Here is a 23,247-nt window from a genome sequence, read left to right on the forward strand (position 1 = left end):
CCCGCAGCTGCGAGGCAGGATCACAGCCTCCATGCAGAACGCAGAAGTGGCAGGAAACACAGCGAGTTCACCACTGAAGTTAAATGGGGAACAAACTGATTTGTGTAAAACGAAGCTGAACATCAAACGGCACTGCGTAGGAATCAGGGCTTAGATGCTTTTATTTTGAAGAGGCTACAGAGTACGAGGGGTGTGCTTTTATTTTGAAGACGCTACAGCGTCGCAGACGCCAGTGTCAGGAAGTCCAGCTAAATGGAGACAGCCCCCTGCTGGCCAGATGTTAGAACTACAAGCCATGACCTGAAGGGGATTCTTCAACAGTTCAGCTGCGCCCTTTCATGGAATGGAATTCTCTATTGAACTGAACAGCAGCAGCGCCCTCTGCTGACAGAAAGGCAGCACTGCAGAAAAAACACATTGATAAGAGTTCACCATGAGATTAAATTAACATAACTGTGTGATTCTTATTAATGTCAACATTTACTTGACATCCATGTTGGTCTGGTCTAAGGTCACAGGTGTCAGTCAGGTGTGGTAAAGTATGGCAGCTGCCACTCATTGGAATCAGGTTTAGACTCACAATCTGCTCACATTCAGGCTTATTTTTCTATGAGAAGAAATTACACCCCTGATTGGTCCACATTTTTCCTGTTAGTGAACATCAGTGTCAGTGAGTGAACTTGCTCGGTCCTCCATGACTTTCCACCGTGTGCTATTGAGGAATTTTCCCAGCTGCTTTAGATAAGAGCCAACATCCTGGAGAACGAAAGGTGTCTGTGACTGTAGGTGTTTTGTTTCCAGTAACGAATGAATTCAAACATGTTATTAAAGACTGAACACAGCCTGTGTGGCTGGGCCTTGATGCTTTGCAGCTACAATGAATTTGATTATTTTGTGCCATATTTGCTTTTTGTTTTGAACAGCCCATTGGTTACCTACTAGAGATTGGCATGTTATGTCAATGCCATATTATTTTTTCCTACTGCTTATTCGGGACCGGCTCATGGTGGCAGCAGGTTGAGGAGGTCAGCCCACATGATCCTTTCCATGGCCACATCCACTCTTCCTGGGGGTCCCAAGGTGTACCCAGGCCAGTCCTGGGTCTTCCCCGGGGCCTGAGGTCGGATTCAAACCCAGGACACTGCGATCAGGACTCAGCTTTAGCACATGGTACACGCTCCTATCCGGTGAGCTACCAGGGCACCCGGTTTCCTGTGAAATTTAAACAAAAGACTAATGATAATTAGCCCTCCACTCTCTGTCCATGCTGCTGAAATATGAGCCAAAACAGATGCGATGAAAGGCGTTTGCTCTGCTCTGTCTTAGTCGCATCTCATGCAAACAGTCAAAATTATGAATGTGACAGAGAGCTGTATGTCTGTAAAAACAGTTTTCAGTAGAACAACAGCTCCTTCTGTTGTGGCTGCTCAAAGACTGAATCAGTAAAAACTTTAAAACATCAATGAACAGCCGGGGCTTTTATTTGCTCCAGTCACTGAATCCAACCAGCAGAATACCTTTAATTCTTTTTGGACAAAAAAAGAGCAGGAAAAGAGACTCGGCTTTTAAATGAAATTTTAGGTGAGTTGATCTTTTTCTAATCCCATCATTATCATCGTCATCCCATCATTTCAGTGACGTCTTGCAGGCTCGGACTGGCAGTCTGGCAACTCTGACAAACACCAATGCACTGAAAAAAAATGGGGCAAAAACTGCGGGGAGAAAATTTGGTCCACTTGATGCTGAAACAGCCCATCTGATCGGGGGTTACACGGTCCCAGTTGATGAAGGAAGGTGAAGGAAGCGCTGCCCTCATCCTCCCCCCACCTCCTCATGTGGACTCATCTATCCATGTAATGCCAGAGGTCAATCAGGAAATAATCAAATCAAGAGAGAGAGAAAGAGTGGAATCTAAAAGTTGTAAGTTCAAATCAAAAATAAAGCTAACCTCAAAAAAACGAAAAGGTGGAGGCTGATCCTGCACATTTATTCAAAATCACAGATGCTGTTAGCATGGCCAGCGGCAGCAACTATCCACCGCCAAATGAAGAGGAGGAGGACAGAGGGGATTAGGGTTAATTAGTTGTTAGAACATAAAAAATACATGTGTAAAGAAAGTGTTTCAGTGCAAAAATGACACCAAATGTTCATGGCTTACATACAGAGAAAAAACACACACTGTGTTTTATTCAGTATGTCTCGCTTTTACCACACAAGAGAATCCTTTCACAGTTGGAATGAATGACATCCAGCAGAGAACTAAACAACATGAGAAAAGTCACAACATAAATGCACAGACACATATCTGCCAGCAGAGGGGACATCGAGTGCCTGTTGAATGACAGTCAGATTAGTTATTGAGTAGGAGGGAAATCAGAAGCTGCTTATAGTCTGGACGATGCTGCAGTAGACCACAGGCCACCTTTTAGGAGCTTGTTCTTTTACTCAGCACATTTTATACATGTTTGCAAAAGCATGTAAATTAATTCATGCACTGAAAACAGGAAGAAGCTGCACGAGTCAGGCACAGTCAAAGGTGGAGGGTTGCACGTCACTCTCCGCTCCAAAACAACAGCTCAGCTCAGGAATGGAGATTATTGGACGTTTCATCATAGAAAACATTGCTAATGAAGTCAAGCAAGCTGAAATGTTTTCCATTCAGACAGACCCTGTCCAAGATATCTGGTGCAAAGACCAGTGCTCCATAATAACCAGGTATGAGACGCATGAACTTAACCAGAGGCTGCTTGCAGTAGTAAACTGCCAGACATCCTCTGGTCAGGATTTTGCAGATCTGCCTAAGCAAGTACTCAGCTAAATGCAGCTGACATCACTGAATGTGCAGGCAGCAAACATGCAAGGGGAGTACCGAGGGTTTTTGGTTCTCTTGTCAGCCCATGTCCCGGGGCATGTGCACGTCTGGTTCTGCGCACACGTTTTAAATCTGGAGCTTGCCGATACCACAGGTGTGGTCATTGACAAGGTGTCCCTTTTCTCTGTGTTAAATGACATTGCTGTATTCCTATCAGAGAATGGGTGTTTGGGAAGAAATTACCCACGATACTCATCACAGGTGCCAGTCGCTCATCGGCAGAGGTGGCAAAAGTACTGACATTCTGTACTTAAGTAGAAGTAAAGATACTTGTGTGAGAAAAGACTCTGGTAAAAGTAGAAGTACCAATTCAACTTCTTTACTCAAGTAAAAGTAAGAAAGTACAGGCTCTGAAATGTACTTAAGTACAAAAGTAAAAAGTAAAAATGATTTTTTTTTTTTTTTACCATTAATGATACATATACCTTTTTAATAACTTTTTGACGAAAAAAAAGTTCAGGGCACACAAAACAGGAACATTTCCTCTTTTATTAACAACCTGCAAAGTGCTGGTACAGAGAGAATGAAAATCACGCAACATTCTAGTTTTGCTGCAAGCCCAGTTTCACACAATAATCAAGACTGAACTGCCCAGAGGTCTTGAATGAGTACCTTGATAACAGCTTTGGTACTCTCAATACTTAATATACTTAACGTATATGACTTTTAACAGATTTTTTCTTGCTTCTCCGACTCTGTTTTGTTGTCGGCTAACGTTATCTTCCCTGGCAACTGTCTTCCTCCATGGCTCCAGATTTCTCTATATGGTTTTCTTTTTCTTAACTGCTCTCACGCCCCGCGCCCTCTCTCCCTTTCCCTCTCTGTGCAGGGTTTCCTCCAGGATTTTTGGAAACTGTGGGGAAGGGCTTCAGCGTTAATGTTAATAATTTTTACCACGGATCTTTTGTAGCACAGAGGAGATATGCTGCTCAAACACTCAGTATGTAGTGTTGGTGTCTGTTTAAGAGTTGTAGAACATAATAAATTATCTTGAAGGAGTAGCTGTTGACTCCAATAATTTAAAAATATGTTAAATTATTATTTGTTTTAAAAATGTAAATTACTTATCAAACAGACCTAACAATTCAACTACCAATGAATGAGCAGTAGTATGCATGTGATAACATAGAATGAAAAATAAGCCGAAGTGATACCTCTTCTCTGAATAGACAAGCTAAGCCAGTGTGTTGCTCTTAGCCAGTGAAAATACAGCGGAGTGGCAACTCTTCACTTTGTTTCACAATCTATGTCAGTGCGCTGCTGTAGCCTGGAAAGTTTCTCTGCCTTTTGTTCTCGTACGGTGCCGGTGCAGGTGTTGTAATGTTTTTCTTGGTGGTAACGAGCCCGCCCGCCCCCACCAAAGAGAGAGAGAGAGGGAGAGAGAAGTAACGAGCCTGTTTTGACAATGTAAGGAGTAGAAAGTACAGATATTTGTGTTCAAATGTAGGGAGTAAAAGTAAAAAGTCGGCAGAAAATTAAATACTCAAGTAAAGTACAGATACCTGAAAAATCTACTTAAGTACGGTAACGAAGTATTTGTACTTCGTTACTTCCCACCTCTGCTCATCGGAGAGACATGGTGGTGGGTGAAAGATGTTGGATCTTTTGGTTCCCTGGACAAAAGTCTCTCCGTTGAACTAGCATTGCATTGAGCTTGAAGTGACACTCACAGCCATCACTGAAAATGAAAACATGAAACCATCTGTGCACGTGAAGGCAAAAGCCAACATGGAGGCCTTGACCTCTGATGTCTGCTCTGTCTAAACATCAAACAGCTGGAATGAATCTGACAGCTCATCGTCCCGCCGCTGGCACACAGGAGAACCTCAGGGAATACGCCATGGATTCTGAAACTGTCCAGAGGTGAGCGGACAACTTTGTTGGGCAAAGGTCAAACTGCAAAATGAGGCTCAAGCTGCACTGCCTTGTCAAAGATCCAGGAAGAAGAAGAGGCTACGTGCTGAGTTTGGAGAGGATGAGAGTACAGCTGGTGCAACCACCCAATACAAAATGAAGGTTCACAGTGTAACCCTGAGGGCACTGGCCCACCGTTTGAAAACTGTGTTCAGGTTTTTGTCTCCTTGACCCTCAAACGTTTGCTGAAACACCAAGCGCTGCAAAGCCTGGCCCGACACACTGAAGGTAAATTAAAGTTAAATTACAGTGACATTAATAATTTCATTTAACTCTCTCTCTCTTTTTTTTTTTGTAAAGGATTAAAAAAGGTGCCAACTAAAACCAAAAACAGTTCCTCACAGTGGAGCTTTAAGTGAACCGTTGCAGATTCCTCCTGGTGGAGCCGCTCGGTTCAGAGCAGAACCGTTCTCAGTTTTTTGTCCCAAACAAGGATCCATCCATGAAATGGGTGGTTCTTCAGTAGCTCATGGTTCTACATGGAACTGCCATTTTAGAACTATTATTTTTCTGTGTGTAGATGTAACAGATAGAATAGCATGTCCATATTATACATATACATATACACATATATACATACATACATAGGCTATACATATACAAGTAGTCATTGCCAAAGGCTGTAGGAGCTGCAGCTTTTAAATCACAATAGAAAAATGTAATTGTCATGCTTCCTTTGTTTTATTCTTCTATTCTGTTCTTGTACATGTTTTCCTGCTTTTTGTTCTCCTTTGTTTTACATTTTTGTCTTCCTTTGTTTCTACATATTTTACTGTGTCTATATCTTAATTTGTTTTACCTCCTTTTAAATATCTTTTGTTTTCTGCTGCCTCTGCTTTTTTTTTTTTTTTTTATTATTTTATTCAATTTATAAAGGACAGTGTGCACTTTCATTAGCTATTCAAGGAATAAAAAGATGAGTGCACCAGATTTAGCAAGAAAGCTAATTTCCATCTGTAGTCCTTTTCATTTGATTGCCTTGTTTTATAACGGAAGATTTGCACTTGTATTAAATTGCCTGGCTTTATTTTATTCTCTTGTTTTTCTTCACTTTATTGTAAAGCACTTTGAGCTGAACCCCCGTATGAAAGGTAATGTATTGATAAAGTATATTTACTGTTATTATTATTATTGTTATTGGTGTTGTAGTAGTGTAAAATAATAATGTTGCATATACACATGCGATCTAGACTTGAATGTATAGACACACAACTTATAGAATGGGCCTCATAGATATTCATGGAGACTTGCATCTATAGATATAAAGCATATAGACAGAACCACATTTCTAGAGAAATAGCCTAGAGCCTAAGACAGGCTGTTTTCACACCAGATCGAGTGTGTGTGTGTGTGTGTGTGTGTGTGTGTGTGTGTGTGTGTGTGTGTGTGATCTGCTGTTGTACAGGGTAGGACTGCTGATAAAGTTTGAGCAGTGAGTCAGGGGCAGGTTGGGAAATGCCGCGGATGATGTCGCAACTGGTATGTGTGTGTGTGTGTGTGTGTGTGTGTGTGTGTGTGTGTGTGTGTGTGTGTGTGTGTGTGTGTGTGTGTGTGATCTGCTGTTGTACAGGGTAGGACTGCTGATAAAGTTTGAGCAGTGAGTCAGGGGCAGGTTGGGAAATGCCGCGGATGATGTCGCAACTGGTATGTGTGTGTGTGTGTGTGTGTGTGTGTGTGTGTGTGTGTGTGTACTTCCTTCAGCCTCACTTCGCTCCCTGCGCCTTTTCCGCGCTTTTCGGGCAGACAGGCGCTCAGTCTGGCTCTGCCTGGAAGGGGACGCGCAGGAGGACCGCGGGCGGCCGGGTTCCCCGTCACTCCAGCAGCCGGACCTGTGAGCCGAGCCGCTGCCAGCCTCTCTGGATCCCCGCGCACGCTATCCGCGGCCGTCCGGGCCTTAATCGGAGGGTGATTAATAATCCGTTTTGCTCCGCCCGGTTCGGCTGCTCAGTTTGGATGAGTTCCCAGGTGCGCGCAGCGGCGGTGCCGCTACTTCTGGAGATTTACTGTCGAGACTCGTGAATGGTCCCGTTAATCACCTCCCCCTCCTCCTCCCGCTGCTCCCGGTGCGGCGGGGCTCTATGGAGGTTAGCCCATCTGAGTCAGCACACACACACACACACACACACACACACACACACACACACACACACACACACACACACACACACACACACAGCAAGCCTGGGAAACCCTCGGTCCTGCCTCGCCTCGCACGCCTGCCGGGACACCCCACCCCGTCCTGCCCCGCTCTCCACCGGGAGTCTCGGTCTATAAACTCCGACTGGTTCATCCCGAGCGGACCGACCCGAGCTGCTGTCAGTGTAAGTGAACGCTCTTTTCTCCTTTTCCCTTATGGACCCTGGAGCTGACACGGCTTGGGGTTGTATTGGCCTTGCCGTTTATATTATTTTCAGAATAACTTCTAATAGTCATGCAATCTTCCTCTGCTGTTACACACCGAGTCGCTCCGGATTAAAGGATCAGACCAAACGACTGAGAATGTCCGTGTTATTTAGAAATGAGCCAAAACTCCGTTAAAACTATCGCGATTTTCTTAGCCTACTTACCTGTGAAAGCGTACACCTGCTAGCACAGCATCAGGAATATTTTAGTGGTCGTTTTGATCTGCCCTTAAATTCGGCATACATCCACTACATCGATCTGAACCTAATTCAACAATTCTTTAACTTTAATGATCCCCGCTCCTATCAGCCCGCGGTCGTCTTCCGCAGAAATACGAGCGGTGTGAACAAGTACAGAAGTTGAGATTTTATTGATATAAAGGGTTGCTTGTGTTACACCCCTGTAAGGGGAGACAGAAATAAATGAAGCGAGACGGTGTTGCTGGCTTCAGGTTCAAACTGTATTGAACAAGCCGTCAGCAACATGCGCCCCCTACAGGCGAAACCCGGAAGACCAGAAAATCAATGAGAACACATTTCTCTGCCGGAACAATAGATCACATGCGCCCTCTACAGGCGAAACCCGGAAGACAAGAGCAATCAATAAGAACACATTTCTCTGCTGAAATAAAAACGAAAATAAAGAAATATTTTAAGAAATATCTTGAAATATTATTTCGAAATGCCTCTTTCCAAATATTAAGTAAAACACATTAGAGTGCACCTTAACCATTTAAACTATACGTTATCTTTCTCTTAGTTTTACACACATATGTTCATATCTATTACACTTGCTGGATCTTTTCAGAAAAGATCCAGCAAGCAACCCTTTATATCAATAACTTGTGTCTCCGGGTGCTATCGGTATAGAAAAGACTTTTCTATACCGATAGCACCCTTTCCTCACCTGTAAGGGGAGATAGAAATAAATGAAGCGAGACGGTGTTGCTGGCTTTCTATATCGGTATAGAAAAGACTTTTCTATACCGATAGCACCCGGAGACACAAGCAAAACATGTCGTGTTGCAAGACAACCCCGAGGTGTCACGGCTTCCTAGGTGAGCAGGTCAACATTAAAACGGCAGGTTTTGATAACGGATCTGGGGTGAGAGTCTGTTCTTGCGGAGTACAGGTTCCCTCCTCTGAATGGTAAACCTCTTATTCCCTCACAGCTTTTCAGCTTTTTTTTTTTTTTTTTTTTTTTTTTTTAAATAACGTCCTGTAGCTTAAAAATTCTCTTATTATTTTGTGTTTTTTTCCTCAGACACATTTTGGAGGTGTGAAATTAAGCCACCATACAGTTAACGACTGGCTTCATAAAAACATAATGAAATTATGATTCCTCACATTATTTTCCAGTATAAAAAGTGACTTTTGAATATTAACTATATATTCTCTTCAAATTAATCTTGCTAATTACTGGTGAAAAATAGGCTACAGGCAGGAGACATGGCCGACTGGTTTTGCGGGTTTTGACAGGCTGATTATTTGAACAGTCTGTGTGTGTGTGTGTGTGTGTGTGTGTGTGTGTGTGTGTGTGTGTGTGTGTGTGTGTGACTGAGGAGCATGATGCGGCGGTGCCGGGGCCCGCCAGCTGTTTAACCGCGTGTGCTGAGCGGGGAGCTGCAGCCACGCCGACCGGCGCAGGACGGCACACTTCAGGCTGTTTTGGGGTTCTTTTGCAGTTTTCACAGCAGCTGTACAACTGTGTGTTAGGGCCACTGTGGGGGGAAAATACAGGGGGACAGGGGACAGGGAATAATACAGTGAGGAAAACAAACGCAAAATAATCTAGATTAATAAATTATATAGTTATAAATTTACAAGAAGATATAAATTTATAGTTATAAATTTACAAGAAGATATTCTCTTAGATTAAAGTAGTAAATTTATGAGGAAAATTTTACAAATTTACAAGATAAGCCAGTGTTTCTCCACCTGTGGGATTCAAATTAATTAATAAGCTAATTAAAGCTGCAAGCAGCGTTGGACGGGCCCTCGCACCCGTGCTGCCACGTGCCCATTTGTGCCCGGTGGCTGTGGCATTAAGCACACACACACACACACACACACACACACACACACACACACACACACACACACACACAGAGTTGTTACTGCTCCTTCCCAATGAGTGTGCATTGGGAGAAGGCTGCAGGCAGCTACTGTGAGTCAGAGGAGTGGAGGAGGGGAGGGAGAACAGTGCAGAGCAGAGAAACCAGAGTCCAAACCTGTTGAACAACTCTTCAGTGGCCACAAACTTTTTCCAATCCACACCATGATATATAGTTTTGTAGGAATATGCGTCCTCTTTCCATCGGCATAGGTTTGAAAGCTGTCAGACTTTTACTTTAGTCACCAGGGGCCTAATTAGTGCCCATTGTCAGGGCAAGTGCCTGTTTATTCACAGCAGGCACACCAGGGTCCATGGGAAAAAGTGGAGGTGGTGCTTGTGGACACTCACCCTGCGTTCCAAATCGCATACTTATACTTTTTACTTTTAGTAGGTACTGCAGCTGCCCTTACAAAGTATGTAGTTTAGTATGAAATATGCATGCATATGCATACTATTGGGACACACTACATACATCATCCCTGAAGTCCGGCCCTCTCGCTCACTTCCGCCGCCGTCTGTAGCGGCAAATTTGAATGTTGTTGTCAAAATGCTGGTGCTGTTTCATACTGCGCTGTCCTTTTTGATTTCTGATCTTCTGTCTGATCTTCTTTGATTTCTGATCTTCTGTCTTCCTGTTGCTTCTGCTGTCACTGAGCGAGTTTTATGCGATATGTGCGTTTTGTTGTCGTCCGTATGTGGGCGTGGCCTGTACACGCAGTGTGACGTAACGTCCGCTGCACAAAGGATTGTGGGTCAGACTGGCCAGAGCAGCATGCTGAAATCCATACTGCGAAATCTGACCGGATGTAGTAGAACATCCTGGTACTCTTGGCATACTGCATCTGACATACTATGTATTGGGACACACTAAATCTTTTTTTTCCCTACTAAATAGTATGATAGTATGAGTATTGGAACGCAGGGTCAGACTTTGCGTCCTTCTGAAATCCAAACGGTTCAAAAGGAATGTAAATTCCTTCAGAACTTTTGTTAAGCACTATGTTCTCTGTCATCTATGAAATTTGCAAGCCGATAAAACTAACGCCCTGGGAGGAGATAGATTTCATGCAAAGTGGAAATTTGGGCGAAAACGTGACTTTCAAATGCAAATTGCGGACTTCCTGTTGGTTTTAGGTGGGGGGCACGGCACGAAAAATGTCGGACTTGATGAGATCTACGTTTCGGCGCTGGTTTGGTCTTTCTATCACATTCCTGTGGGCCGCAGGGGCTGCCTTTGCGTCCCTAGGTGGCGCTACCGAGCCCATTTTTGCACCTGGGGGGTTTGATTTTTGATTTTATCGAATTTTTCGCCAGACCTGATGTGTGTGCCGAATTTGGTGAGTTTTTGAGCATGTTTAGGGGGTCAAATTAAGGCCTAATGACACGTATGTATAATAATAAGAAGAAGAAAGAAACGGTACAAATACAATAGGGCTTCGCACTGGGACAGTGCTCGGGCCCTAATTAATAACTGGTAACATTAACGCATTAATAACAATAACAAAGTTATAGCCGCACATCTCTGTGGAAAATCTGACAGGTACTGTCCGTGGTGCTGAATCTGCCTCAGCAGGCACTGTTGCTGAATCAGGCTCAGTAGGTACTGTCCATGGTGCTGAATCCGCCTTGGCGGGTACTGTCCATGGTGCTGAATCCGCCTCGGCGGGTACTGTCCATGGTGCTGAATCAGGCTCAGCAGGTACTGTCCGTGGTGCTGAATCTGCCTAAGCGGGTACTGTCCATGGTGCTGAATCAGGCTCAGCAGGTACTGTCCATGGTGCTGAATCAGGCTCAGCAGGTACTGTCCGTGGTGCTGTATCCGCTTCAGCAGGTACTGTCCGTGGTGCTGAATCCGCCTCGGCGGGTACTGTCCGTGGTGCTGAATCTGCCTCAGCAGGTACTGTCCGTGGTGCTGAATCTGCCTCAGCAGGTACTGTCTGTGGTGCTGAATTTGCTGAGGCATTTCATTCTCTTTATCATAGAAATTAAAGCTCCATAAAATTCACGGAGGATCTTGTTTAGCTCTTCTTTCCTTACAGCTGAAAAATCAGCTGTTTGCCCGGTGTTTGTCAGGTTGTCTTGCAGACATTTGACCAAACTTAGGTCGCCAAAGAAATCAAAATTGACAAAACAAACACAGTTGACAGCAGCTTTTGATGCAGGTTTCAGAGAAACGTTTCGTTTTGCCATGGAAACCATACAGACTCGGGCAAAAAGAAATAGGCCGAGTAATATTTTCAGTGATGATGAAAAAGTGATGTCATGCTTATCTGAGCACATTCTAAACGTCTGATTGACCAATCAGATTGCTCGGTTGGATCTACCTGTTTACCTGTCTACCTATTTAGATATAGATATGTAATAGATATTTCATATACATGCGCTATGCAATTTGAGTTCCGCTACGTTAATTGACCCTTGGCCATGCCATGGACCACACATAACTGTCTGTCTATCTATCTGTCCATCTATCTATACAGACAGACAGGCAGACAGAGAGACACAGGCAGAGACACACAGACAGATAGACAGACAGACAGACAGACAGATAGATAGATAGATAGATAGATAGATAGATAGATAGATAGATAGATAGATAGATAGATAGATTTATGTCAAAAACAAAGGTAGGAGTGGTGAGAACTTGAATGAGAATGATGAGAATGAGAAATGAGATATCCCTCTAAATCTGGCTGAAAAAAATGGCTCAAACATTTTTCGCAGGTGTGGGCACTGTCACACCCCACCACCCCCCATCCCCACAGGAAGGACAGGAAGCTCATTACACACCAAGCAGCCATGACCAGAACAGGTTCAGGAGGAGGAGGAGAAGCTTGTATCATGTGCCACTTTCCCATTAATAAATACAGAACACAAACTAGACAGTCTGACAGTTATAATTGTGATTAGGCTAACATAATTTAATAAAAGGACATGAGCCAAACAACAAACAAAACAAAAACAAAAACAAAGACCATCATCTTAACGTTAATGTTACTCCATAAGTTCATACTGTCCCTTTACTCTTTTTTAAATGTGATTTATCAAAAGTATCTGGACAGAATTTTAACCAATTCCCCAGAGAATTCCACAGTTTCAGTACACAGAAATACACGCCATGAAACAACCTCACATGACCTCATGTGACCTCGACTTCCTGTCAGACAGAGCGTCTTAAACAGTGATGTCATCCTGCTCTAGTGGCTTGAAATTAAAATTTCAACCAATAGAACGTTCACAAACCTTTAGACATCCTCTCTCATCCACCTGTCCCTTCAAAATAAAAGTCTGTTTCTGTCCCAAACTGAGATCCTGTTGGTTTGCTCTGAGTGATCCTTCCCTGCACCGTGTCCCGCCCCCAAACCTCCTGTTTCAACAGGAAATACATCAAATCAACTGTTATCAACCCCATGAAGTGTCTCACTTCATGGGGTGTTTAACGCAGAGTGAGCAAACTTTTGTTTAAAACTGAATTTCTTTCTGTCGCTGTCGTCATCAAAAACAGCCTCTGCAGATTCTCAAATAGACTTTAGAAAAAAAACGAGAACTAAATGAAACGATATTGCACACTACAAAGCTAACTAAACTAAAATAAAAATCCACGGAAAATGTTGTTGGTGCTGATGTTTATTGAGACTGGGACGTGGACATGACCGGGAGTCACTGCCTTCACAAAGTGAAGAGCTAATCTGACAAACAGCGGCCAGATTAGAATAAAACAACTGACTCACACTGGCCACGTTTACATGCACACCATATTCCTGTATTATTCAGAATATCCTCAATATTCCGGTTGCGCACGAGTCATGTAAACACACTGAACCCGATTAAGGTCATATTCCAGTTGGAGAATATTCTGAATCAGACCCCTGGCATGTGCCTGTTTTAACCAGAATATTGTGCCATGTAAACACCTTAATCAGAAAATGCCCCGTACTGGAATATTCAGTCACATCTGCGCATGCTCGATTCAGAAGGAATCCAGGGGCGTCTTTGTTGCTATGGTTACTGCAAGCGGGGAGAACGACATGGCGAACAGCAGCAAGAGCCAGGAGACTGCAGTCTGCCTTCAGCTGATCAAAGACTTGAAATAGACTTCTTCTGCTTCTTCTTCTGTATTTCCGGCAGCCCAGACGCCTATAAGCGTACTGCTGCCCCCCGCAGGTTGAGTGTCGCATTACATCAGAGCATGGAATACACCGAAACATGGGAACATGCCAAGTAACATGTAAACAGAATATTCCAGTTGCTGCAGCGCATATAGACACCTTATTCAGAAAATCATTCCAGCTGCTGAGAGCACAGAGAATCCCTATGAGCCAGACAACCAGGCTGACCCAGCTCTGAGCTGGAGCTAAGGCTGATGGGCGGGGCCTACCTGGCGGTGGGTGGGGCTACGTTGCAGCTGCTGAGTGCAGATGTCAGTGCAGCAGCTCGCTTTGTGGCAGAAAAATAACAGAGAAAAGAAAAATGGAGAACAAGCGGCAACAAGGCTGTCCAGAAGACATCAGGGCTCTGCTCGCTGTCTGGACAGAGGACAACGTCCAACTCCAAATCCACGCTGTCTGACCACATGAGGACGTCATGTGATATAAAGTGAGAGAGCTGGCAGCGGTGGGGATCCAACACACAACGGGACAGGGCTGCCAGAAACTGAAAATACTGAGGTGTCAGTACAAGGCAGGTAAAGCAGGTAAAGCCCTCGGTCTGTAGCTCTGCAGGAGATAGTCGGTGCCGGGTCTGCAGACTTTAACCGCTCACCTCCTGCTTCCTGCTGGCGGCATGGACGGGACCAGACCGTGGGGCGATCGGCACCTCAGTGGAAATGGCTCTGCAGAAAGGTGTGCTGAACAGACTGATCCCAGGACAGCTGCTGGCCTGGATCTGCTCCGTGTGTCGAGGCTGAAACTGAAATGAGACCTTTCGGTTCCTGTGGTGATCAGCCGGTGCCACTTTTCCCAGGATTCCAGTTTGGGTCTGGCCTGTCGACCTCCTCGCTGCTCCTCACACCTTCTCAGGATTGGATGCTATCAGTGTTTGAATTTTGGAAAATGATAGAATAACAAGACGCTTCAGATTCCTGGGCCAGTGACCATTTTCATCAGATGACATTTTTTTAAAAAACGCTCAGGACTCGGTGTACAAAAGCCTTCACTGTCACTAAACTCTGTCTCTGTCCCCTTCCTGACGCTGACATCACACACGATGCACCTCCCATCATGCACCTCCCTCCTGATGTAACACAAATGCAGCTGTCACCAGAGATGGGCTAGAAGCAAGATGTCTCACTTGTTGGCTACTTTCGTTGTTAACTCTGGGGGGAAAAAAAGATGTTTTAAAGGCAGGAAAAATACAATCAGTCACAAAACCCTTTTTTTATGGCCATGCTGACTAAATAAAGTTTATTTTAGCTTTGCAGTTTTCATTATTCTTTTTATTGCGTCTTGTTTTTTTTTTTTGTTTTTTTTGTTTCCAGTTTCAGATTTTATTAAAATAGATTTTTACAGCAGGTTTGCCAGATTCATTTAGTTGTTATTTCTTGAAAATGCTTCATTTTAGTTTAGTTTTTATTCGTGTCAGTGTTAGTTTTGTCGGGTCAAGATTCAAAAAGGTCAGATAAAATGTATAATAAAAATTCAACAAAACATCAGACCATTTAAAAAAAAAAAAAGTCTTCATTGTGGATAGATGAACAACCAAATAAACTTAAACTGACAGACAAAAATTAAAGACATTTTCTCCTGCTGCTGGATTACACATCAGATTACACACCAGAGCAGAATTATCACAGAATAAATGACATCACAGTTTTCATACGAAACAAGACACACCGAGGCAAAACGTTCGTGTGGAATTAGAAATGAATGGTGGAGCTCGCTGGTTAAACGTTTACTTTCCCAGCCTGAGTGAAGCCACAGTCCGGCTTATTATGGGCTGTAATGTGAGCATGGCCAGATGCTGTATTATCATGGCAACTAACAGCCGTGAGCTGAGACTGTCAGTTCACTGAAGCTGTTCATGTACAACCTAATATTAACTCATTCTTTCTCTCTCTCTATCTCTCTCTCTCTCTCCCTCTCAGAGAGATCAGTTCAGTTGGTCATCAGTTGGTTTGAGTCACTGATCAAGTAAAAACAAATCCATAGTTGGTTTTTGGCTGCTGGTAACAAATTACTAATAAAAGTAATAAAACTTTCACAATCCTTTGAGCTCATTGGTTTTGAGGGAAGTCTAACATAGCCGCCTGCTAACTTTAGCTAAAGCCGTGTAAATGATGATGACGGTGAACATTTTAACCCTTTGAAACCTGGATGGACGCCACATTCCTGCGTCCGTACGACACAAATCAGATAAGGCCGCTGTGAGAATAGAAACTCAGACTCTACAGCCTTCTCACGCCAAAGGTGGTGTGCTCTTTGACTTGGGAAGGATCTTTCCTGCCTGGATTGAAAGGGACGTGAACCTGACACCATTTGGCTCACATGATGGTGTCTAGGGTTTACACCCCCTACTAAAAGGGTCAGGGTTAGGGCTAACCCTGATGAACACAACACTCCCAGAATGCATCACACCGCTGCCAGCACAGACAATGGAAGGGCAGCGTGGAGATGTCCGACCCTGTGGATGCAGAGCATCATTCTCATATTCATACACTCATATTCCACATTTCAAAAATGGCTTTCCCAGTCAGTTTCAACAATTTAATACAAGATCTGTTCCAACCATTAATATATTACACATCCTCTCCATGTGAAATCTGAACACTGAGTGAAATCAAACTGCTATAAAATATTAGATCATCTGTTTTCACACTGAAGTAAATGTGAGATGAATTTCTCCTTGGAAACTCCAGAGACAGAAATCAGAGTTGTCATTTTGTCACCAAGCCAGAGAGACTTTCTAACAGTTAGTGAGTAAGAAAGCAGTGACTGTGACGCTGAAGAAGAACTCAGACTTCAGTGTGGACGCACTGCCAAAACCAAAAGGTCTGGATGTGGTTTGTTGGAACTGACTTGTTTGTTGTTGGCAGAAACCTTTTACAAACTGACTGAACTTGATTAGAAAATGACAGTTGAGAGTTCATTTGCACAGAAAAAACAAAATACAACAACATGAAATCAAATGAATCAACAGAGAAAAATCCTCACTGATGTAGATCAAACCATTCATTTAGTATTTATGTTGAGTGTGTGTGTGTGTGTGTGTGTGAGAGTGTGTGTGTGTGTGTGTGTGTGTGTGTGTATGTGTGTGCGTATGTGTGTGTGTGTATGTGTGTGTGAGTGTGTAATTGCGTGTGTGTGAGTGTGTAATTGCGTGTGTGTGTGTGTGTGTGTGTGTTTGTGTGTGTGACTCTCACTCCTCAGATCTGACACAGAGACACTGAGGACTCATATGACCCAACCCTAAAGCCCGGGTACAGAGGTTCAGTGAAGGTGTTGTTGAAGGTGTGGAGGTGGATCAGTGAGTCAGAGGAGACGCTGTAGAAGGACAGAGAGCCAGCAGGCCAGTCCAGATACACTGACACTCTGTGAGAGGAGGAGGGAGGGAAAGGGATGACTGTCTCTCTGTCGTTGTGCCTGGCAGAGAAATCACCAGAATCATAGCAGTTCAGACTCCAGGAGTTTTTGTTTCCTCCAAGCTCACAGTCTTTACTGTCTCCTCTCCTGCTGATTCCTCTGTAAGTCACTCCTATAGAAACCAGTCCTTCCCTCTCGACCTCCCAGTAGCAGCGACCAGTCAGACCATCACTACACAGGATCTGTGGGCAGGAGTCAAACCTCTCTGGGTGATCAGGATATGGCTGCTCCTCTTCCACCTCTGTCACCTTCCTGTTGTCCTCAGACAGGACGAGGAGTCTGTTTGCTGTGTTTGTGTCCAGTTTGAGTTCACAGGAATCTGATGGAGAGAACAAGACACAACAGACCTTCTGTGGTTATTATCTGCTGATTGATTCACAGTTTGATTATTGATTTGTTAACTCTTTGATGATGACACATGGCGTCCTCTTCATTCACAGCAGGATCTGAATGAATGGACGTCACAAACTGCTGTGGAAATTCAATTCACATCTGGAAGAGCCATTTATACACAAACTAAACTACATTTACACTTTACAGATTTCTGTATACAGATGTGAATATTTCTCTATTCAGATCATTTTTCACTTGTTAGAAACTATATTCACACCTCACCTGTAAGGGGAGATAGAAATAAATGAAGCGAGACGGTGTTGCTGGCTTTCTATATCGGTATAGAAAAGACTGGTTCAAACTGTATTGAACAATTCACATGTTCACATTACATTACTTTCTTCAAAAACCCCGGATCTTTTTTTATTATAATTATTATTATTATTTTATTATCCTATACGAAAAATGTGCGTCTTGTGCAGAAAAAGCGGCATGTCAATTTTCAAACCGATTGGACTTTACACTTTTTTGTAATTTATCAACATGAATGGGCAATGAGCCCAAGTCCCTGATGGCAGAGCGGTTAGTGTCTCCACCTTCCATGCAGAAGACCAGGGGTTCAATTCCCCACCCAGACAAGAGGGGATTGTTACTTTATCACCTCACTTTGTTGTTAACCATGACAATGAAGTGACTCTTATTATTCTGCCTCTCATTGGCTAGATCAGTGGTTCCCACCTTTTTCTTGAGGGACCCATATTTTCATCATTGCAGACTTCGGCGATCATTATTTTAACCTACTTCCGGTCCGAGTTGCAGTCGGGTTGGTTGAAAACGTCGGGCAAGTGCGGGTCGTTCATAAGGTTGTGTCCAAAATCACTCACTCACTCACTACTCCCTACTCCCTATATAGGCAATTCAATGTAGTGGACTATGTAGTGAATTCAATAACGGACCGTTTCGGACACTACTTTGCTCGTTGTTCGGCGCCGTTCCACAATGCATGACGGGATATATTGCCTGGTTAGTGACCATCGGATGTCCACTACATTTTGCAGTGGATTGTGGGATACATCCAGTGGACTATATAGTGAACATTAATAATCACTAAACATTCGGACATCCCTACAAAATGGCGTAATCACTATATAGTGGTTAGGGAGTGATTTCGGACACAGCCTAAATGTACCCGCGCACTACTGGCATGTATGCGCATGTCTGTGTGTGTGTGTGTGTGTGTGTGTGTGTGTGTGTGTGTGTGTGTGTGTGTGAATGAGAATGACAGGGAGACAGAGCGCTATGCAGAGATGATTGAACGGCACAATATTTATATTTTAAAATCGTGTTAGGGAGAAAAAAGCGGAATCAATTTGTGGCGCTTGGTGTTGATTGTGTGATGGATAGATAAATAGATAGGTATACTTTATTGATCCCAGACTGGGAAATTCACACGTGTTGCACCACACTGGTCTGTGTATGGGAAACACTGACTTTCTGCAAGTTTACTCTGTTTACCTCTGTGAGTGTGGGAGGGTGTTCACGTGACAACCCTTTCCTCCAGATTTAATTTTTTAATATCAATGTATTTATTTTATTTATTTATTCAAACTAATTATTAAGCTTTTTAACGCTATGTACTATATATATATATATATATATATATATATACAGTACAGGCCAAAAGTTTGGACACACCTTCTCATTCAATGCATTTTCTTTATTTTCATGACTATTTACATTGTAGATTCTAACTGAAGGCATCAAAACTATGAATGAACACATGTGGAGTTATGAACTTAACAAAAAAAGGTGAAATAACTGAAAACATGTTTTATATTCTAGTTTCTTCAAAATAGCCACCCTTTGCTCTGATTACTGCTTTGCACACTCTTGGCATTCTCTCATCTTTTGGCCTGTATTGTATATACACACACACACACACACACACACACACACACACACACACACATATATACCTGATGGGTGCGGAGGTGTCGCCCTCGTCCCACCACTGCTTGGGCGGGTTGATGTACATGCACCACAGCTCCCAGTTGTATCCGTGGCCTGAGTTCTCGTAGCGCTCCAACTCGAACGTGTCATGTTTGATGTTGTCAATGGAGGGCAAGATGATCCTCTTGTGATCTTCTTTGATTCTGGCCAGAACTGGCTCGGCCCTGGTGTTGCACAACATGTTTGCTTTTAAATCACTTTAAATCCTTTAAATCACTCTTCAAAACTTACTTCTGGGGACAGGCTTTAGTATGAGGTTGTATTTTATTCATCTTTTGTATATTTCATGAACTGCACATCTTACATTTTACACTTTAACTTACAGGGCCACCCACCCTCCTCTTTTCTTACTCTCAGGGCTGTGCAGTATGACCTAAATCTCATATCCTGATATGGTCATTTTATATCCAGATAACAATATATATCAATATTGCACCTTTTCAGTGAATTACATAAATAAAATGTTTATCTAAAATGATCACATGAAAAGACTTATTCCTTATTACATTTCTAATTAAATAAATGACAAATAAAAGATACTTAATCATATTTTATTATTTTTCTCCTTTTATTTGGAACCTTTGGGCAAATTTTCAATTCAACAGCAAACAAAATATAAGTTTAAGTGTAAAGTATTTAAAATAGCAGTGTAATGATGTACATGCTTCCCAATGCTGGCACAGTTTTTTCCCAGGCAACAACAGTGCCGTGAAGGTGCCATATGGAGGGACACTACTTCAGTCAGTTACCTCGGTCATTTACTTTTCTGTCAGAACGCTGAGGCTTCCTGCACCCATGCACCACGCACACAGGACGACACAAGGCCACTTTTTGGCGCGACAGCCGTGTTTCTTGCCGGTTGATGAAGACAACATGATGCCGATTTTCATGTCTCCTCAACCGGTTGGAACTGAGGAGGTTTGCGTGTCTGTTGTGATGTTGCCAGCTCATCCCCCAAATTCTACAGACTGCAAGGACTCACTAAATTCACAGTGAGAAATATATCAAAACGTTGCTTCGGAGTGAGTGTTTTGCGTAGAGTTAATAAGTTGACGCTGCTGTCCAGAGTTTTAGTGATCGGTGAAGTGTGACACTCAGAACAGACAATCGTACCATGTTGATCACAGCATAGATAGATAGATTTACTTTATTGATCCCAAACTGGGAAATCCCTTTTTTTTTTTTAGATACTGCTACTGCTACACTTCCACACAGGATTTACATTACACTGTGTTATTGTGTTTGTTGTGCTGTAAGTTTATGTTGCCTACGCTCATGTGTGGAGCGCAAAGGACAACTAAGCATTGTTCAAATTACAGAATATCACCTAGCGTAATAAATTACCAGAGAGTTGATCTGATACAGCACAACACTGAATGACTGACGACTGATGACTTTCTACTGTTGCACGATATATACCGTCATATCACACAGCCCTACTTACTCTTATCTTATTTTTTCCAGGCACAGGATAGTGTTTGGTGTGTTCATTTTAGGCTCTTTGCTGTTGCTTTGTGCTCTCCTTCATGGACTCTGTAAAGCACTGAAGTGACTCACACTTAGCGGCAGCTTTGAAAGAAAGTGCTGTAATAATGCTGCGGTTGTTCTATTGCACTTCAATGGGTTATGCCTGCAAAATTTTATGCATTTTGGAAAAGTTTTGCTGCCTTAGATAATTTTATCTATATGAAAAAAAAACTGACAAGGCAAAGAGGATTTATGATGACTCAGAACTTCTATTAATAACACAAAATGTGATTCACTTTCATGCAAGACACCATTTGGTAAATGAAGCTGTTATCTTCTCTTTTCAAATAGTGAATATCTCATTTTGAAATGAAATTCTTCATTTGTGCCATAACTAGGGATGCAATGATTTATTCATTACATCAATGCATCAGTTATTAATTTTTGCAGATTCAAGTGAATTGATCTGCTAATTAAATAGAATGAATTGTTCTGACTTTGACCTGATTCAAATGAAATGCTTTGAATCAAATCATTCACCATTCTTTAAAAAAATTCAAATGAGAGGCCAGACCACTAAGTTTATTACAGAAATACTGAGGAAAGATTAAAGCCCTCAGGTTTATGCCAAGACTAATAACTCATAGAATTAATGCAACAATTTACACTGCCTGTCTCTAATGTTTTGTTATCAAAAACACAAAAACACATGTGAAACAAAATGCTCCAATTTTTTTTTTTTTTTTTTTTTTTTGGTTATGATGGGGTTAAGGAGTTGTCTTTTGTTAGCTATACTCTTTCGAGAACTGAGAGGCATTCATCGTCTCATCATCATCTTTACCACATGACAACAAGGTGGGCCTGCATCATGGTTCACAAAACTGGACCAAACTGAATCGTTCCAAAAACAAAAAAACATCATTTTTAAACTGAATTGCCACCAAAGGAACTGAACCTCTGTTAGCCTAAAGAGTCACACTATTCATCACAGCCAAACAGAGCCTGAACCAAATCCTATGGTGCTGATTCTGTGCTGTTTCCTCAATGAATGATTTGACTCCCTTGCATCCCAACAGTTCTACCTTGAGGTTTTCAAGTCTATCCAAAGGCCGAACCGACTCACCAGGAAGGAGTGAACTCCACATGGGCATCAAAAAAGCCTGTCACTTCGGCACTGGCCACCTTCCAGCCCTCGATTCTGGCGCGGATCAGCCCCTCTCTCTTCTGGTTCCTGACGATCTTCACCAGGCCGGGGTAGCGCTTGTTCACGTATTCCTCCAGTGGTCCTTTGAGTTGCTCTGGGCCACAAGAGACAAAAACACATGGAATGAAAACAGCAGCAGGGTTTTGTTCTTGTTGTGATTCAGACACCTACAGTGGTGGAAAAAAGTTTTGGGACAGCCCATGCATTTGTGAAATATTGCATTAAGAATCACTCTTAGGTCTTCAGGTGCAATTTCTTTTAGTCCAGTCACAGCCAAAATACTAAACAAATCCTAAAAAAGCCATTAAAAACTTCAAAATGATTGGTTCCATAAAAATACATAAGAAATTTGGAGTATTGGCTCATTTTGGTACCAGTGATGAAGGTCGTTCTTTTTATTAAAAGACCCAATTTTTGTTGCCAAGCTTGGTGTCTATGTAAAGCAGCACATCTGAAAGTTCTTCAGACACAAAAATGGCTAAAACAAGGAACCTAACGCAGGAAACACGCCTGAAGATAAAGATTACACTGTCAACTATTTAGTTTGCTTAGTTTTTCTTGTAAACAATAAACAAAAAAATATAATTTGTATTTGTTTGTATCTGTCTAACGCAGCCACACCTTTTGAAACACAAAAAAAAGATTTTTCCACAAATATTTCATGATAATATTTGAGATTGTGTAAAATTTTAAGGGTGTCCGAAAACTTTTTTCCACCGCTGTATTTGCCAGAGGTTTTCACTGACCTTTCCATGACTTTTCCATAAAATGTATTTTTTAGATTTGCCCCTGAAAATGTTTGTTTTAGCACCATGGGCGCTATGTGGTGAAAGTCAGTCAAATACTGTATATAAGCCTCTGTAAAACAAACGAGAGACTCACATAAACCTGGACAGAGTTTTTCACTTTGTAAGTCCAGTCCAAGCTGAAACAACAGAGCAGTCAGTCTGTGGATACCACTGGCTCGCAGAGGTGAAGTAAAGTATGTTCAGCTTTCTTTACCACACTGAGACAAACTGATGCATGAACACACATCACAGGAATCCTCAAGGGCCACAACACGCTGAACTGGTGAATCAGTTTTAAACTGAGCGAACGCTGTGTTGGTCAGTTTCCACGGCTTTGCAATTGTTTTTTTTTTCATAACTTTTCCCAGGACCTGGAAATTGCATTTTCAAATTTCCGGAGTTTGTCTGACCCTATGAACCCTGCTCGTGGTTCGAGAGTCTGCTCTTCAACTTAAGGACGAAGCATTAAGCCACAAGAAAGGCTTTGAGCCCCTGCCAGCGCTGGGTTTGTTGTTCTTTGGCTGACCCTGACCCTGACCCAGACAAGAGGAAACAGAACAGCTC

The 23,247-nt window shown here is 42.7% G+C and overlaps 1 protein-coding gene across 1 annotated transcript in view; it reads right to left on the minus strand.

The window, feature by feature from the left end:
- Nucleotides 1-1,001: 1,001 nt before the first annotated feature.
- LOC115369785 (polypeptide N-acetylgalactosaminyltransferase 17-like) overlaps nucleotides 1,002-23,247 on the minus strand; it is a 31,089-nt gene continuing 8,843 nt past the window's right edge. The window contains exons 5-9 of the mRNA XM_030066452.1: nucleotides 21,815-21,989; nucleotides 19,191-19,388; nucleotides 14,448-14,536; nucleotides 13,683-13,741; nucleotides 1,002-1,115 (exon numbers count right to left, since the gene is read on the minus strand). Of these exons, the coding sequence (XP_029922312.1) occupies nucleotides 1,002-1,115; nucleotides 13,683-13,741; nucleotides 14,448-14,536; nucleotides 19,191-19,388; nucleotides 21,815-21,989 (635 nt within the window). The remainder of the gene's footprint in view (nucleotides 1,116-13,682; nucleotides 13,742-14,447; nucleotides 14,537-19,190; nucleotides 19,389-21,814; nucleotides 21,990-23,247) is intronic.

The sequence above is a fragment of the Myripristis murdjan genome, chromosome 13 (genome assembly GCF_902150065.1).
Source record: "Myripristis murdjan chromosome 13, fMyrMur1.1, whole genome shotgun sequence".
Lineage (NCBI taxonomy): Eukaryota > Metazoa > Chordata > Actinopteri > Holocentriformes > Holocentridae > Myripristis > Myripristis murdjan.